Source organism: Dasypus novemcinctus, chromosome 3 (genome assembly GCF_030445035.2).
Source record: "Dasypus novemcinctus isolate mDasNov1 chromosome 3, mDasNov1.1.hap2, whole genome shotgun sequence".
Lineage (NCBI taxonomy): Eukaryota > Metazoa > Chordata > Mammalia > Cingulata > Dasypodidae > Dasypus > Dasypus novemcinctus.
In genome coordinates this window covers 128,860,776-128,880,796 of record NC_080675.1, presented here as the reverse complement: position 1 = coordinate 128,880,796, position 20,021 = coordinate 128,860,776, and the positions used below count along the sequence as shown (strand labels likewise).

Sequence of the window (20,021 nt, the reverse complement as noted above, 5' to 3'; positions counted from 1 at the left end):
ATGTAAAAATGGATTTGAGCTCAGAAAAGTGTATCTCATTTCTTTTCCTAAAGGAAAGAAACCTTAATATTTTAATCATGTTTATATTTAGTTTATATTTAGTATAATTAATATAATTAAATATAAACATTAATTGGAATTGAAATGTCAAGTAAAGAATTCAACTTTTGTAAAAGTTGACTAAAACCAGATTCATAGGTATTAAGATAACAATTCCAATGACTTCTTTAATCAAAAACATGTATTTTACCTTACATTCTCATTTCAGGGTCCTTCTTTTCCTCCATTGTCTGAGTATGCTCCACCGCCGAATCCAAACTCTGACCATCTAGTGGCTGCCAATCCATTTGATGACAACTATAATACTATTTCCTATAAACCACTACCCTCATCAAATCCATATCTTGGCCCTGGTTATCCCGGCTTTGGAGGCTATAGCACATTCAGAATGCCACCTCACGTTCCCCCAAGAATGTCTTCCCCATACTGTGGTCCTTACTCACTCAGGAATCAGCCACACCCGTTTCCTCAGAATCCTTTGGGCATGGGTTTTAATCGACCTCATGCTTTTAACTTTGGGCCCCATGATAACTCAAGTTTTGGAAATCCATCTTATAATAGTGCACTAAGCCAGAATGTTAATTTGCCTAATCAACATTTTAGACAAAATCCTGCTGAAAACTTCAGTCAGATTCCTCCACAGAATGCTAGCCAAGTATCTAACCCTGACTTGGCATCTAATTTTATCCCTGGAAATAATACAAATTTTACGTCTCAATTAGAATCTAATCATTCTTTTATTCCTCCTCCAAACACTTTTGGTCAAGCAAAAGCACCATCCCAAAAACAAGACTTTAGTCAAGGAACAACCAAAAACACTAATCAAAATTCCTCCGCTCATCCTCCTCACTTAAATATGGATGACACAGTGAGTCAGAGTAATATTGAATTAAAAAATGTTAATCGAAACAATGCAGTAAATCAAGAGAACAGCCGTTCCAGTAGTACTGAAGCTACAAACAACAACCATGCAAATGGGACACCGAACAAGCCACGACAACCTAGAGGTGCAGCAGATGCATGCACCACTGAAAAAAGCAATAAATCCTCTCTCCACCCAAGCCGTCATGGCCATTCATCTTCTGACCCCGTGTATCCTTGTGGAATTTGTACAAATGAAGTGAATGATGATCAGGATGCCATCTTATGTGAGGCCTCTTGTCAGAAATGGTTTCATCGGATCTGCACGGGAATGACTGAAACAGCTTATGGCCTCCTAACTGCAGAAGCATCGGCAGTATGGGGCTGTGATACCTGTATGGCTGACAAAGATGTCCAGTTAATGCGCACTAGAGAAACTTTTGGTCCACCTGCAGTGGGCAGTGATACTTAATCACAGGGATTATCTAAAGTGTTTGTTACTTTCCTATGTATTACAGAGGTTCCATGTCACAGGATTTTAATGTTTTACATTATTTTTTAAATGCACACACAAAAAGATAATTTACCTTTTCGTTTTTATTAATATTCCATTTCAGTACTAGTACAAATTTTGTATTGTCTTTACTATCTTAAATGAGAATAATGCATATGAGGGTGTGTTTTAGAGGTAGTAGTTGTTGCTCATCCTAAACATAGCCTCTGGAAGCTTCAAAATAATATATAGCAAATGTAGGCAAGTTGTAATCTTTCAAAGGTAGATCATTGAAAGATGTATATTTCATTGCTAAACTCTGAAGGTACCACATTATATTTGTAGTTCATAAGTTATTCAAGGATCTATTTGACATGTTTTCAGAATAAAACTATGAAGCTATATCATGGGAAAAGCACATATTTTGATGAGTGTTTTAGAAAATAATAGAGCATGACAACAAAATCCTCCCCCACTGGGATCCTTGAAATTAGTGACTTCTGTATTTCAAAGACCATCCTTCCAGGATATCTGTTTATATGGATATGAGACAGATCTTAGCATTTAATAGATGTTTAGTAAATATATGTTAACTTGTGGATTGCACCACATGAAATTGCTAATATTTGATAAGTTGAAAATTGACTGCAATTAGTAGAGTTGAAGTAAAGTATGTTTCCAGTAATGCTATTTAGACTTAAACAGTATTACACTCTTCAATTTCCTTTCATTGAGTTGTTTTGTTACTGTTTATTGTTTTCCAGAGAAATAAATAATATAGTATCTTCAGAAGATTTGCAAATACTTTTTTAATATAATTTAAAACTGGGACATACTGCAAATGAAGCAAATAGAAACAGCATTTTGGCCTTAAAGGGCTCTGCCTGGGTTAAGAACTACTCAATGGTGATTTAAAAAATTTTGTTCTGGGATCTGAATTTCAAAACTGAGCCTCAAAGGAAATCAAAATTCATTTTGAACCAAGTTCAATTAAGAGTCAGGGTGAAAGCTAACTCACCAACAACAATTTGAGGCTTTTCAGCAGTCTGCGGAGTTTCTACTGTGACTGGGGAAAGTGTAAAACAATGGACAAGAGCGTACCCTCTTGAGAGATGAACAAAAATGGACTATTGGAGTTGTCAAGCTCTTTAAGATTCAAAACAGCAGAAACCCATTTTATTATAACTTATGACCAAAAAAAAGGATACTGTATGACAATTGATAGTAATTTATACAATGGCTGGATGTTTATGACATTCCCAAACATGCGCCAACATTATTGTGACCAAAAAAGTTCTGAAGACTATGGTGGTCTGTGAAAGAATTAAATCAATTATTTTAAATCCAAGGTGAAACAATAATAGCATCAGCATATTGTCAAGAAATTAAAATTATACATGAAATATTTTATGTGAAAAGAGTATCCTTTGGTTAACAAACATGAACTTTCACATAACAGCACTTGAAATCACATTACAAACCACTAAACCAAAGTTAGCTGACTTGGGATATTAAATTTTGTCATTTCCATTGTAGTCACTGGACATTTCTGCAATGAAGTACAATGTTTTTCAGCATTTAGAACTTTTTCTAAGAAACTACACATTCTTCAATTAAGCAGTAAGTAATTGGACAATTTGAACAATTTATAGTCTAACACATGCTAGACTTCATTAAAATTAAATATATTATTTAATGTACTATTGGAGAAAACTATTAATGCTCACTGTGTACATTTTCATTGAAAAAAAATCATTTTTTAACACAGGGTTTTCATTTTTACCTACAAAAACAGCAATTTCATATGGTACAAGGTAACATAAATTTTCTCCATTTACCCCTGACTAGTTGGAGGTGAGTACAAAATATTTTCAAAAGTTGTGAAATATATGTATTTACAATTTTAGGAAATAAAGTGACATTCTAAAGACCACATATGCCTTTTTGTGAAAACTTTACAGTGGAAGCTGGTTAAAATGCAATATTTTCTGCTGACTCTGACATTTTACGTTCAGTAACATACTTGAAGATCTCATTTTGCATACATTATATTTTTTAGATGTTTTAAGATGTTTAAGGACATAACATTCTAGTGAGTGTTGATTTTTAAGAAGTGATGCATTACATGCTGTATGCCCAATCCTAGTATTAGGTCATAATTTTCTTACCTCTCTGATAGAGCAAAATAGATAGGAGTAGAAACTTATAGTGTTTTCAGGAGTTAACCTTTTACATGGTAGTACTTGAGTTGTGCTCATTTTTTAAATTATGTGATTCCGTAAGTTCTTTATTGAGTACAATTTCAGTGGTTAGCTGTTTCTGTGAAAATGAAATAACCTCTCCCAAGCTAGTCTAAAGAGACTCGATTTGTAAAGTGATTCTTTCATTTCCTATTTCCAAGAAGCTTTTAAAAATTTACAAATTGATTTTTATTCAGATATTTAGGCCTTCAAAGCACCTTACTTAAGCATCTGTAAATATTCAAAAGAAAAACATGTAGTTGATTAGCTACACTATAATCATAGCTGATGATTGCTTTCATATATTTGAATTAATTTTCTTACTAGTTCCACACTTGTCCCTACATAACACTAAGTCAAACGTTATCTAGATGCTTTTTGGCAGGAAAAGTAATAGACCTTTAAACTGGCCAGATATTAATTTACCCAATTTGGTCCAAAGATGGTTATTACACAAATTTATAGGGTTTTCTTAGAACAAGTGATTAACTGCCCTAAATCTTAAAAGTATGCATGATGGAAAGAAATGCACACAAGTGAAATAGTCTTCCAATAATATTGCACACTTTTTTGGTGTAAACTTTTCCTTCACAAAAGGCCATATCTCATAAGCACACATACATACAAAGATGCACAAATCTTAAGAGTTTCTCCTACACTCTCAGGATTTGCCAAAGTTCAACCAGGCTAACTATCACCAGCCTAGGACAGGTTACTGATGGAAAGTTTTAAAGCATCAGTTCCTTTCTCAGAACTTGTTTTGTTCATTCACTGGAAAACTGGTCCACTTGCTTCTAGATGGTACTGGACTCACTAGTATAAAAATAGCTTAGTTTGTAAATGACAAATTGTTCTTCAGATAGAGTGCTTTGAATTAGATTTGTGGTCAGTGTTTTCCTTTTGTGTGAAATACTTTAGAATATTGCTATTATGATACTTGTTATAATTAGAAGGCTATGTAAATAAGGCTGAAGGTTTTCTTGTACTGGTGCCTATTCTTCATAGATAAACATAATATACAGATATCGAGTGGTGTTTTTAAATTAGACTTCCAACTCTGCCTAGCATTAGAAAAAATACCCTCTTAATAGTATGGGTCACTTTAAAATCTGCAACACTAATCATCCCAAGTAAAATAAGTATCAATAGTCTTCATTTAATATTCTTTCAAACTTGTTTGTCTTGAACACATTGAGTGCTACGACTTTTTGTCCAACATAACCTAGTAATTGTGTGTACCTAATAGTAAGAAAATATATAAGCAATGATTTTTCAAAATGAGCTCTAAAGAATTTTTGGATTTCTTTCTTGCCAGTAGATAGAGGTTTCATATGCATGAACATTTGTGCTATTTGGGATTTTTTTTTTAATTTAAAAAAATTAATTAAAAGCATCCAGACTCCCAAATTTCATTTGTAAATAGTGACCTGGGACTCTATATGAAATGATTAGATTGTTAGAGAAGCTCATAAAAGCTTATTTAAACCATAATGTAGTTAAACAGTAGTATACTGAAGCCTCAGTTTTCTTTAGGGAACCAATCATTGTAGAAGGGAACAAGAAGCAGAGAAGGTCTTTCTTTTCCCTGATGTGATTCAGGAAGGTTAAGTTTGTCTTTGATGTGTTTCCCATTTTCCCTCTTAGCATCCTAAACTTTTTGGTAATGCTATATAAACAGACTTGCCCTTTCCTTTCTTGGATTATCTATGCTTTGAAGTTGCTTATCTTTCCTCCACTCAGATTTCCCATTTCTTTGCATGTGACCGTGGTTAACTAGAGAAAAGCAAGCATTTCCCACTAACTTGTGAATGATGATAGTGAAAAAAGTGGGATTAAATTTCTTTAAATTTTAAACAGTTGGTTAGTTCAGAATGAATCTTTAATATTTAACATTTCAGATAATATGAAAATATTCTGGGTATTGTGGAAGGCAGTATTTTTAGTGAGTTGACTGGTACCATCTTGAGAGTACTCCCCAAGTTTTATAAATTTGTGATTTTCAGAGTTTTTTTTCCTTCCACTTCTGATAGCTTCCTCTTTATCTCTTTTATCCAATAGATGTGATAAAAATCACACCTGCATTTTCCAAAATTTGGTTGTATGGTGATGGGAGTTTGGGGCAGAGAGGCTAGGGATGGTATTAACATCTCCCAAGACAATCTATGGGAGAGGAAGGGAAGAAAGTGGCCACATATAAAACCAGGCATTAATACATCAGAAGCTGCCTGTATTTCATTTAAAACTTAGTGATACTCAATGGATAAGCTTCATCTTTGCCATATTTTATCAAAAGTATATTACTTGCAGTTATATTAAAACTTATTCTAAATACCTGTACCTTTCTTGTTTTATAGATGATGTAGACGATGTTGCTTGTTAGTTAAAATACTACCTTTTATAAAAGAAAGTCCTGCTTCTTATCATGATGTATGTGACTTAAATGACTGTTTCATATTAAAACTATTTCTTCCTTATGTACTGTTTACATATACCTCTTTTTGGGATATTAGTTCAGTACTTTTATACAAATCTGAGTGTGTTCCACATTGGTGACATGTATATTTGGAGTAATTTTTTGTTTTGTTCTTAGAGCATGTCTGAAGTAACACATGCACTAGTGCTGTGGTCTGTGGCAAAATTACTGTAATTCAAATTGGAAAAAAAAGTTTCCAGACTTTGTCCAACATTTATTCCTATGGCAAAGGAAATTACTATGTAATACTAATTATTTCTTATGCTGGTATGTTTTAAGCTACTCTATGAAGTATGTGAAACATCAATATTTGTGGATTAGTAGATGGCCTGATGTCATTGAAATGGGAGAGAGGGGTAAAATTTAGTATTAGCAATTCATGACATTCAATACAATAAATACTTCTTAAAAATTTGATCTTTGACTTGTAGGTATAAGTTAGTAAAGAATTAATATCTTAAGGGATAGTTATATTAGGTTGTTTTTCAGCCTGTACCATTAATATGATACAGTAGACTTCAAGCTTATGCTAATAACTTCCAGTCACAAAAGATAATAACTACACTATAACCAAAATAAATACTAATCTTTATTTATGAAAATGTTATTAAGACACCACTAAACTCTACTAATTTACTTAAAATTTAGAATTATTGATACAAGCACTTGAACGGTGTTAACTTTGTACTGTCTTTAGAAAAAGTCATGATATAAACAAAGTATCAAAGAAAAATAATCTTGAGGGCAAGTTTTTAAGCCTTTTAGAGGTGTTTATTTAAGAATACTAGTAAAAAAGCATTCTTATTTAATCATTAAAACAAGTACCCAAAATAACTGTATCAGGTGATATTTGACCAATGCAAATATGTGTATTTGAAATTATATACTTGAAAGAAAAAGAATGTTTATTAGTGCTTAAACTGTATATCGTTCTAAAATATTCAATTTTTTTAATTTTTTAACAATTCAAACCATCCTGAAAGAATGAGGGTTTACTGTATCAATGGTGTATGTTATAAAATGTCTACCTATGTTAATATCTCAATTCAGCATCATTTTTGCATGCTTGTGATGTTTTGTACATCTGATTATTGACTACTGATAGGCTTGACATAGCAATAAATCTGATTGAGTTTTTAAGATTTTTTAAAATGCCAAACACCGTACTATGCCATAATCCCATTATATTTAATTTTAATCCCAATATTTCCATGGTTTTATTTTTGTGTTAAGAATTATGTTAGAGGTTCATTTTTGTCTGGTATAGTATTTTCATGTATCTTTCAGAACTGGATCTGTTTCTAATTCAATAAGATTTAAAGAAGTATTAGTATTAAGTGATTCATGAATTGCTTTGTGGAAAGTTTAAATTACAAAGAATTAAATGACTTGATTACCACAAATTGTTTATTTTCTTGATATGGTTAATGTTCAAGGTAAAATTTTCAGAAAAATAAAATTGGCTTCATAGTAATTGAATATAGTAGATAATGGATAGTTTAAGGTCTTCTAAGTGTTTAACCAAATACATTGTCAATTCTGAATTATTTATAATAATTATTATAAATAATTATTATAAATAGTGGTAAACCAAATCTCCTTTTTATTTTTTATTATTGAGCTCCAATTTTCCCCTTCTGATCCATTTCCCTCTTCTGGTACATACCATGCTAGAATTTAAAATTGGAGGAATTTAATTTGTCTTCCACATTTTAGTGTTTTATTCTATAGATAAGTAGTAAGACATGTAGAGGTTCTACTGTCAAGATAGTCCATGTTGTTGGCCAGTCTTTTCAGGGATAATGCTAAATGTCATATGTGCATTGTATAAGGAATGTTGTTTATCAGTATATAGACCTACTATTGGTGGAAATAATGTATGGCAGGCTTTCTTGAACAATATGTATTGTAAGTTGGTTTCCTATAGTGTTCTTTTGCTTCAGATTCTTTTAAATAAAGCTGGTTTGTAAAGAGTAAAATAACCTTGACTTTCATCAGGATAAGCAGGTGTGAGAATCTTTTTTTTTTTTAAACATTTATTTATTTTTAAGATTTATTTTACTTATTTCTCTCCCCTCCCCCCCCCCCCATTGTTTGCTCTCTGTGTCCATTCGCTGTGTGTTCTTTTGCATCCACTTCATTATCCGGTGGCACTAGGAACCCAGGTCTCTTTTTTGTTGCGTCATCTTGCTGCATCAATTTTCTGTATGTGGTGCCATTCCTGGGCAGGCTGCGCTTTTTTCACACGGGGCGGCTCTCCTTACAGGGCACACTCCTTGTGCATGGGACACCCCTACGCAGGGTCACCCCGCACTCCTTGTGGACTGCAGCACTACATGTGGGCCAGCTCACCACACGGGTCTGGAGGCCCTGGGGATCAAACCCTGGACCCTCCATATCGTAGATGGATGCACTATCAGTTGAGCCATGTCTGCTTCCCAGGTGTGAGAATCTTGGCTTTGGGGGAGATGTCTGAGATATCATGAAGCGGAGCAATAGCCTACAAATTACAGGAATTTATTAATAATTTGATACTGAGCACAGGACCAATGGTTTTGGACAGACCTTGCTGTCTCCACAGTATTTCTCCTATGAAGTTTAAACATAACACTGAGGCCTGAGTTTTCCTAAGAAAACATGAGCATAACATTTTGAGATATATAGATAAGAGATTTTTTAACAAATCAGTACTTATCTGTTAATAGAAAATTATTTAATTGAAGAAGAGTTACACAGCCCCAACAACTTTAAGATCCTTGATGCAAAGACACACTGTAAACAATATTAAGAACAAACATACTTAATGCTAAGATTAAGTTTACAAAAGACCTCCAAATTTTGTTTAAAGCAGCCATCAGATGACTTGAGTCTGTTACATGAAAAGAAGTTGCATAAAATGTGAACATGTCGATTGATGCAAGCTTGAAATTATAGGTAATAGAAGTGACAAGGTAAAATTATATCAAGATAAAATGTTGAGTGTGAGAAAGTTCTGTTTAAACGAATTGAAGGGGAAAAAGCACTAAAATTTTAATATAGGAGAAAGAAACGATGTATAGAGACTTCTGGTCAAATATTATTGTAAATAGATGCTCTAGCACCTCTGTTATAAGCACATAGCAGTGATAGATAAATATGAAAAGATAAAATTAGGTTCAAAACCAAAATAAACCTATCCAAGGACAAAAACAAAAAAACAAACACAACCAGAAAGAAGACCTGAACCATGCTGATGCAGCATACTGCCTGACTCTGGGTCCAGATTCAGAAATTTGCAGTTAAGAACTAATAATCTGGCAAGGTAATAAGGTCTAAAAGTTCTACTATATGCTAAAACTTTTGAGATGGAAAAAAGCAGTATTGATAAGGAAATTATAGATTTAAACTATTTTTAAGTTCAGACTATAATGAGTATTAAATTTTGATCATGGAACATAAGAACAAAAAAATCCCAAGGAGAGTAGAACATTCACATCCCTAGACTACCCCTTTCAGGCACAATCACATCTATAAATCAGCTGTTTTCGTTATACTCACTATAATATGTTACCATTAATTCTATTCATTTCCACACTTTTATGATAAACCTTATTAAAAATTCTACATACATTAAGCTTTGGCTTCCATTCTCAACCCACATTCTATCTCCTAGTAATCTGTACTCTAGAGTTTACCTCCATGAGGTTATTCAATGTATTTAGTTCCTATTAGTGAGACCATATAATTTTGTTTTGCGTTTGGATTTATTCACTCTACATACTGTCCTCAAGTTCCATCCATGTTGTCATATGCATCCCAATTTCATTTCTTTTTACAGTGGAATAGTATCCTATTGTATATATATACCACATTTTATTTATCCATTCATTGGTTGATGGATACTTGGGTTGTTTCCGCATTTTAGCAATTGTGAAAAAGGCTACTGTGAATATTGGTATGTAAATGTCGGTTCTTGTACTTGCTTTCCAGTCTCTGAATACTTTCCTAGTAATGGGATTGCTGGGTCATATGGCAGCTCTATATTCAGCTTCTTGAGTTACTACCAAACTGTTTTCCAGAGAGGCTGCATCATTCTACATCCCCACCAACAAAGAAGGACTGTTCCTATTTCTCCACATCCTCTCCAGCACTTGTAGTTTCTGTTTTTTAATAATGGTCATTCTCTAAGGTGTGAAATGATATTCCATGGTAGTTTTGATTTGCATTTCCCTAATACCTAGTGGTGTGAAATACTTTTTCATGTGCCTTTTGGCCATTTGTAGTTCCTCTTTGGAGAAATGTCTATTCTATTCAAGTCTTTTGCCTATTTTAAAAATTGGGCTTCTTCTCTTTTTGTTTTTGGATTGTATAATCTCTTTATATAACATGGAAATCAAACTCTTATTGGCTATGTGGTTTCCAAATATTTTTTTTTTCTCCCCATTGAGTAGGTGTCTTTTGACTTTTTTTTTTTTAAAGATTTATTTATTTATTTATTTATTTATTTATCTCCCCTTTCCCTCCCCACCCCCCGTCCTGGTTGTCTGTTCTCTGTGTCTATTTGCTGCATCTTCTTTGTCTGCTTCTGTTGTTGTCAGCGGCACGGGAATCTGTGTTTCTTTTTGTTGCGTCATCTTGTTGTGTCAGCTCTCCGTGTGTGTGGCACCATTCCTGGGCAGGCTGCACTTTCTTTCGCGCTGGGCGACTCTCCTTATGGGGCACACTCCTTGCACGTGGGGCTCCCCTACATGGGGGACACCCCTGCATGGCCCGGCACTCCTTGCACGCATCAGCACTGCGCATGGGCCAGCTCCACACGGGTCAAGGAGGCCCGGGGTTTGAACCGTGGACCTCCCATGTGGTAGACGGATGCCCTAACCACTGGGCCAAGATAGCGCCCCTTTTGACTTTCTTGACAAAGTAAGAAAAAAATTTAATTTTGAGTAGGTCCCATTTATCTATTTTTTCTTTTGTTGCTTGTGCTTTGGGTATAATGTTTAAGAAACCACCACCTATCACCAGGTCTTAAAGATGTTTCATTACATTTTCTTCTTGAACTTTATGGTTGTAGTTTTTATATTTAGGTGCTTGATACATTCTGAGTTAATTTTTATATAAGGTGTGAGATAGGGGTCCTCCTTCCTTCTTTTAGAGATGGATATCCAGCTACCTCAGCACCATTTATTGAATGGGCTATAATGGCCTAGCTGGGTGGGCTTGACGGCCTTGTCAAAATCACTTGACCATAGATAAGAGTTTCTGAGTCCTTTTTTTTTTTTAAGATTTATTTTATTTATTTATTTCTCTCACCTTGCCCGGCCCCGCCCCACCCCGCCCCGCCCCGCCCCAGTTTTCTGTTCTCTGTGTCCATTCGCTGCGTGTTCTTTTTGTCCGCTTCTGTTTTTGTCAGCGGTACGGGAATCTGTGTCTCTTTTTGTTACGTCATCTTGCTGTGTCAACTCTCCGTGTGTGCAGCGTCATTCTTGGGCAGGCTGCACTTCCTTTCGCGCTGGGTGGCTCTCCTTACGGGGCGCACTCCTTGCACGTGGGGCTCCCCTATGCGGGGGACACCCCTGCATGGCATGGCACTCTTTGTGCACATCAGCATTGCGCATGGGCCAGCTCCACACAGGTCAAGGAGGCCCGGGGTTTGAACCACAGACCTCCCATGTGGTAGACGGATGCCCTATCCAGTGGGCCAAGTCCGCTTTCCCTGAGTTCTTGATTCAGTTCTGTTCGTCAATATGTCCATCTTTATGCCAGTACCATGCTGCTTTTACCATTGTAGCTAAGTAAGACGCTTTGAAATCAGGAAGTGAGAGTCCCCCAACTTTGTTCTTTTAAATCTTACCCTTCCAAATAAATTTGATAACTGGCTTTTCCATTTTTTATAAAAAAACAAAAAGGCTGTTGGAATTTTTATTGAGAGTGTGTTGCATTTGTAAATCAGTTTAGGTAGAATTGACTTTTTTTTTTTTAAGATTTATTTTCCCCTCTTCCCCTCCTCCCGCCCTGCTGTTTTTGCTGTCTTTGTTATCTTCTCTTCTCATTTTCTTTCCTCTAGGATACACTGGGATTCGATCCTGGAGACCTCTGACTGGGAGAGAAGTTCCCTCTCAATTGTACTACCTCAGCTCCTGGTTTCTGCTGTGCTTCACCTTGACTCTCCCCTTGTCTCTTCTGATGCATCGTCATCTTGCTGTGTGACTCACTTGTGCAGGGCACTGGCTCACCACATGGGCACTTGCATAGGCACTGGCTCGCCACGTGGGCATGCTTTCTCTTCTTTTTCACCAGGAGGCCCCAGGGATAGAACCCGGGACCTCCCATATGGTAGGCGGAAGCTCTATCAGTTGAGCCACATCTGCTTCTCGAATTGACATCTTAATTATATTTAGTCTTCCAACCCATGTACATGGAATGTCCTTCCACTTATTTAGATCTTCTTTGATTTCTTTTAGCAATGTTTTATAATTTTCTGAATACATGTCCTTATGTCCTTAGTTAAGTTTATTTTAAAATATTTGATTCTTTTAATTGCTATTAAAATTTTGATTTTTTTCTGACTTTCTCCTCAGACTGCTCAGTAGTAGTGTGTAGGAACACTACTGATTCTTACCTATAAAGCTTGTATCCTGCCACTTTGATGAACTTGTCTATTAATTTTAGTAGCTTTGCTGTGGGTTTTTGGGATTTTCTTGGTATAGGATCATATCAGTCAATAGCAAAAGTTTTATTTCTTCCTTTCTTATTTTGGTGCCTTTTATTTCTTTTTCTTGCCTAATTGCTTATCACTTATAACACAATATTGAATAATACTGGTGACAGTGGACATACATGTCTTGTTTGCAATCTCAACGGAAAGCTTTCAGGCTTTCCCCATTGAGTACAATGTTAGCTGTGGGTTTTTCATATATGCACTTTACCATGTTGAGAAACTTTCCTTCTATTCCTATCTTTTTTTTTTTTTTAAAGATTTATTTTTATTTATTTAATTCCCCTCCCCTCCCCCGGTTGTCTGTTTTCTGTGTCTTTTTGCTGCGTCTTGTTTCTTTGTCCGCTTTGTTGTCAGCGGCACGGGAAGTGTGGGCGGCGCCATTCCTCGGCAGGCTGCTCCCTCCTTTACGCTGGGCGGCTCTCCTTATGGGTGCACTCCTTGCGCGTGGGGCTCCCCTACGTGGGGGACACCCCTGCATGGCCCGGCACTCCTTGCACGCATCAGCACTGCGCATGCGCCAGCTCCACACAGGTCAAGGAGGCCCAGGGCTTGAACCGCGGGCCTCCCATGTGGTAGACGGACGCCCTAACCACTGGGCCAAAGTCCGTTTCCCTCTATTCCTATCTTTTGGAGTGTTTTTATCAAGAAATGATGCTGTATTTTGTCAAATGCATTTTCTGTGTCAATTGAGATGATCATGTGATTTTTCTTCTTCAATTTATTAATGTGGTATATTGTTAAATTGATTTTCTTGTGTTGAACCACCCTTGCATATCTAGGGTAAATTCCTCTTGACTGTTATGTATATAACTCTTTTTTATGTGCTTTTGGATTCAGTCTGCAAGTATTTTGTTGAGGATTTTTGCACCTATACTCGTTACAGAAATTGGTATGTAATTTTCTTTTTTCATAGTATCTTTATCTGGTTTTTATATTAGGGTGATGCTGGCTTCATAGAATTAATTTGGTAGTGTTCATTCCCATTCAATTTTTCTGGAAGAACTTGAGCAAAATTGCTATCAGATCATCTTTGAATGATTGGTAGAATTCTCCCTGTGGGGTTGGTCCTGGGCATTTTATTTTTGGGAGTTTTTTTGATGACTCTTTCAATCTCTTTACTTATGATTGATTTGTTAGGTTCTCTATTTCTTCTAGGGTCAGTGTAGGCTGTTTGTGTGTTTCTAGGAATTTGCCCATTTCATCTACTTGTCTAATTTGTGGGCATACAGTGGTTCAGAATATCATCTTATGATCTCTTTTATTTCTGTGGGTTCAGTGGTAATGCTCCCCCCATGTCTGATTTTGTTCATTTGCATCTTTTCTCTTTTTTCCTTTGTCAGTCTAGCTAAGGGTTTGTCAATTTTGTTGATCTTCTCGAAGAACCATCTTTTGGTTTGGTTGATTTTCTCCATTTTTTTTTTTTTTTGTATTTCTTGTTCTCGATTTCATTATTTCTGCTCTGAAGCCATCTTCCTGGGAATCTCTTGAATTGCTTTTATTTATTTATTTTTAATTTGATTTTTTTGTGTTTTTTTTGTGTGTGTTTTTTTTTAAAAGAAGCTAGCAGGAATTGAACCCAGGACCTCTTACATGGGAAGCAGGCACCCAGCCACTGAGCTATATCTGCTCCCCCTGAATTGCGTTTTAAAGATACTTGAATGTAGAATGCAAAACTAACAATTATTGAGGTATTTATAACATGTAAATGTCAGGTTTTTATACTTTACAAGAAGTGATGTAATATTTGAAGATAAACTAAAGAGATATATTATAATTAGTATGGCAAGCACTAAAAGAAAAAGACAAGAAAGATGTCTTATTTATGTCTAACTACTAAGCTAGATTAAAGGGAATTTTAAAAATCTCAGTTAATCTAAAGGAAGGCAGGAAAAGAGGTACAAAGCCTAGATAGTTCAAACAGAAAACACTAGCAAGATAGAGTTAAATTCAAAGATATCAATTGTCTAAAATGCTAGTGAAAAAAAGAGGAAAATAAATGCAAAATAAGCAACAGGAAGAAAATAATAAATTTAAAAGCAGAAATCAATAAATCTGAAAGAGAAAAACAGAATATTAATGGGAAAAAATGGCTTTTTGAAAATATCAGTAAAATTGATCAATCTCTTGCCAGACTGCACAGTAAAAAAAAAAAAAAAAGAAAAAAAGACACAAATGACTAATTCCAAGATTAAGAGAGGGTCATCATTAAACCTATCCTACAGAAATTAAAAGCTAATATTGAGTATTAAAAAACCTTATACCAATAAATGTAATAACAGATGGAATGTTTAGAAAACACAAATTATCAAAGCTCATGCAAGAAGAAATAGATAACACCATACCTACTAAATAAATTGAATTTATTTGAAAAGAAAACTGTATGCCCACTGGTGTCACTGGCAAATTCTATCCAACATTTAAGTAAGAAATAATATTAATTCTACATAAACTTTTCCAAAAAATAGAAGAGGGGGGCAACACTTCCAATCTCAGTTTATGAGGCCAGGATTACACTTACAACAAAACTAAAAGGTGATATAAGAAGAAAGGAAAATTAGACACCATTATTCTTCATGCATATGATACAAAAATCCTTAGCAAAATACTAGCAAATCAAATTCACTATACAAAAAAGTAATAATAATACATTACGGCAAAGTGGAGGATATTCCAGAATTTAAACATTGGTTCAACATTCAAAAATTAATGACTGTATGCTTTCTTTGGCAGCACATATACTAAAATAGGAACAACACAGAGATTAGCATGGCCCCTTTATAAGGATGACATGCAAATTTATGAAGTATACCATATTTTGTAAATAAAGATGGATAAACTTATTTGGAAAAGCAAAAAACAAAACAAAACAAAAAACCACCAATGACTATAATATACCATATCGATGGGAAACGGACTTGGCCCAGTGGTTAGGGCGACCGTCTACCACATGGGACGGGCCTCCTTGACCCGTGTGGAGCTGGCCCATGCGCGGTGCTGATGCGCGCAAGGAGTGCCACGCCACGCAGGGGTGTCCCCGCGTAGGGGAGCCCCACGTGCAAGGAGTTCACCCATGAGGAGGGCCGCCCAGCGCAAAGGAGAGTGCAGCCTGCCCAGGAATGGCGCCGCCCACACTTCCCGTGCGGCTGACGACAACAGAAGCGGACAAAGAAACAAGACACAGCAAATAGACACAGAGAACAGACAACCAGGGGGGGGGGGGGGGGAATTAAATAAATACATAAATCTTAAAAAAATATATATATATATACCGTATCGAGAGATTAAGAAAGAGAAATCCTAAGCATATATACAGAAAAAAACACATGACAGATCTTGGACAAGATGCTTCACCCCTTTACTCTTCAATTACCTCATTAATATGGACGATAATCATAGACCTGCTTTGTGGTTGTTATGAAGACTGGAGAATTGAAAACATGGGAAACACTTACTGGAACTTGGAGGTCACCATGGTGCTGTTGTAGCATGATCAATACAGATACGACAACCTTCCAGAAAGCTCCCACTGCCCTGTCTTTTCTGGGGCCAGAAAACTTATTTCACCCAATTACCATGAAGAATTGTGCTCAACTAACCCAGATAAAGCTTAAATGTGTTATTTTTTAAAGTTTTATGATAATAAAAAGTTCCTGATACTAAAAAGACAAACAAACCAAAAACACATGACAAAATTCAACATCCATTCATGATTAAAAAAACCTCAGCAAAGTCGATCTGATATGTAGCACCTAAGAAAAATCTACAGCTAACATTGTATTTTTTTTAACACTTTGTAAAATTAAAGTTAATAGATCACAAAGAACATTACATTAAAAAACATAAAAGGTTCCCATATAACCCACTCCTCCCCAGCCCATCATTTTTGTAAATTGTATTTTTTTTGAAGATATATACATCTCAAAAAATGTTACATTGAAAAACATAAGAGGTTGCTGTATAGCCCCCATCTCCCCACCCCACTCCTCCCACCCCAACCACCTCCCCCATTATTGTGGCACACTCATCGCACTCAGTGAACATATTTTGGAGCACTGCTGCACCACATGGGTAATAGTTTACTCTGTAGTTTACTCTCTCCCCCAGTACATTCAGTGGGTTATGGCAGGATATATGAAGTCCAGCATCTGACCCTGCAATATCATTTAGGACAACTCAAAGTCCCCCCCCAAATATTGTATTTAATAGAAAAAGATTGATTACTAACATGGGGAACAGTCAAGGATAAATTCCCTTAATAGTCCTATTTAGCATTGTACTGGAGGTTCCAGCTAGTGCGATAAGGCAAGAAAAAGAAATGAGAGGTATATAAATTGGAAAGAAGTAAATGAAACTGTCTTTATTCACAGATGTCATAATCATCTGCATACATATCTTAGGAAATCTATGAAGAAAAAGGTATTCATTTTAATAAGTGAATTTGCATGCTTGTGTAATACAAGATCAATATACAAAAATCAACTGAATTTTTAATATACTAACAACGAACAATTCTATATTGAAATTAAAATAACATTTTACATAGCATTATTGTAATGGCATAAAACAACTTATATTTGGTGCCTCATCATCCTGCCTGGATTAGTCATAAGTTTCCCTTTTGAGTAACCACCCTGCACCTCTATATGGTTTGGGATGATAAGAGCCATCCCTAGCTTCTCCGACCATCCCTTTGCTGCTTCTGCCCCTTTGCTCTATGTACTTTAACAGCAGGGCAGGTATTTCCATATGGCTTGAATGATAAGAAGCTGCCCTCAGCTTCTCCAAATGGCCCTTGCTACTTCTGCTTTTCTTTCCAATAGTTTGAAACTGCCAATCTGCAGTAACAATGGGAAAACCCTCCCCTCTCCTCTGGGTCACAATAAAGGCAAGAGCCTATATGTATGCTTCTTCCCCCCTCCTCCATGAACCCTCCCAGGAGCTTAGTTAGGTAAGCCCAGTGGGTCCCCCCTACTCTCCAGCCCCCCACCCCCCTCAGCCCTGTCACCCTGTTTCTCACCTCTCCCATTTCCCACTTCAAGGCCTTTGATCTAACAAGGCTGTTCTTTCATGGCTAGCTGTGTTTGTGCCTCATGTCCCAAATAACTTTTACATAACATCCGTAACAGTTACAAAATATGAAATTAGGATAAATCTAAGAAAATAGGTATATGATTTGTATGTCAAAAATAACAGAATTTTGATAAAATAAATAAAACACAAGTAAATTTAAAGCTATATCATACTCATGGTTAAGAAAACTCAGACTTGTTAAGATATAAAATTCCCCAAAAATGATCTAGAGATTCAGTGCAATCCCAATCAAAACACTATCAGGCTTTTAAAAATAGAAATTAATAAGCTGCTTCTAAAATTTATATGGAAAAACAAAAGGTCTAAAATAACCAAAACAATTTTGAAAAAGAACGAATTTGAAGGCCTGACACTTCCTAATTTCAGTACCTACTATAAAGCTACAGAAATCAATACTGTGTGGTATTAGCTAAAGGATAGAACTAAAGATCAGTGGAATAGAATAGAGTTCAGATGTAGATCCATGCATAAACAGTTGATCAGTTTTTACAAAAGACTTCAAGAAGAGGGAACACTTTCTAATTCATTCTATGAGACCAGCATTACTTTAATACCAAAACCTGACCAAAAAACATCACAAGAAAAGTAAAGTATTGGCCAATTTCCCTTATGAATATAGACATAAAAATCCCCAACAAAATGTAACAAACAGAATTCAACAGCACATTAAAAGAATTACGCACCACAATCAAGTTGGGTTTATCCTGGGAATGCAAGAGTGATTCAACATAAGAACATCAATTACTGTACTGTAAATGAAGGGAAAGAAACCACTAATAGATGAACGAAAAAGACCCACATGATCATCTCAATTGACACAGAAAAGGCATTTGCCAAAATCCAGCACCCTTCTTGATTAAAAAAGCACTAATTAAACTAGAAATAGAAGGAAACTTCCTCAACATGATAATAGCATATATGAAAAATCTATAGCTAAGATCATACTCCATGGTGAAAGATTAAAGGTTTCACCCTAAGATCAGGAATAAAACAAAGATACTCACTTTCACCACTGCTATTCAGCATTGTATTGCAAGTACTAGCCAGAACAGTTAGGCAAGAAAAAGTAATAAGAGGCATCCAAACTGAAAAGGAAATTATAGAATTTTCCTTATTTGTGACTGACATGATTCTGTACATAAAAAATCTCAAAAAAAAATCCACAAGAAAGCTACTAGATAAGCAAATTTAGCAGAGGTGGTTTACAGATCAATATGCAAATATCAGAGGTGTTTCTATAAATTAGTAATGAACAATCTGAAAAGGAAATCAAGAAAAAAATTCCATTTAGAATAACAACTAAAAGAATAAAATATCTAGGAATAAATTTAAGCAAGGCTATAAGAGGTTTGCATATGGCAAACTACCAAAAACTGCTGATAGAAACAAAGGAATATTCCATGTTCATGGATTGGAAGACTAAATATTTTAAGATATCCATTCTACTCAAAGCAATTTAAAGGGAAGTGGGTGTGGCTCAACTGACAGAGCATCCACCTACCATATGGAGGGTCCAGGGTTCAAACCCAGGGCCTCCTGGCCTGTGTGGTGAGCTGGTCCATGTGCAGTGGTGCTGCATGCAAGGAGTGCCATGCCATGTAGGGGTATCCCCCGCATAAAGGAGACCCACATGTAAGGAGTGCACCTTGCACTGAGCCACCCCACAAGAAAAAAGTGCAGCCTACCCAGGGGTGGCACTGTACACAAGGAGAGGTGACGGATGCAGCAAGATGACACAACAAAAAGAGACACAGATTCCTGATGCCACTGAGAATGCAAGTGGACATAGAAGAACACACAGCGAATGGACAGAGAGAGCAGACAATGGGTTGGGGGGGGGGAGATATAAACAAAAAATAACTCTTAAAAAAAAAAAGGCAATTTACAGATTCAAAGTAATCCCAATCTCAATTCCAACAGCCTTCTTTGCAGAAATGGGAAAGTCAATCATTAAATTCATATGGAAGATGAGTAGGTTTAGCTCCATGGTTGAGTGCCTGCTTCACATGTACAAGGTCCTGGATTTAACCTCTGGCACCTCCTAAAAAAAAAGTCATATGGAAATGTAAGGGGCCCTGAATAGCCAAAAGCATCTTGAAAAAGAAG

General features: G+C 35.8%; 1 protein-coding gene and 1 non-coding gene across 2 annotated transcripts in view; both read left to right on the top strand.

Annotated features, from left to right (window-relative positions):
- The window catches only part of PYGO1 (pygopus family PHD finger 1), a 29,221-nt gene extending 21,691 nt beyond the window's left edge, over positions 1–7,530 (top strand). Inside the window, exon 3 of the mRNA XM_004468325.4 lies at positions 269–7,530. Coding sequence (XP_004468382.1) covers positions 269–1,393 — 1,125 coding nt within the window. The 3' untranslated portion in view covers positions 1,394–7,530. The remainder of the gene's footprint in view (positions 1–268) is intronic.
- An 8,008-nt stretch (positions 7,531–15,538) lies between these two features.
- On the top strand, positions 15,539–15,642 carry LOC111766531 (U6 spliceosomal RNA). Its single transcript, XR_002798562.1, has one exon. It is a non-coding gene; the product is annotated as a U6 spliceosomal RNA (small nuclear RNA).
- Positions 15,643–20,021: the final 4,379 nt, after the last annotated feature.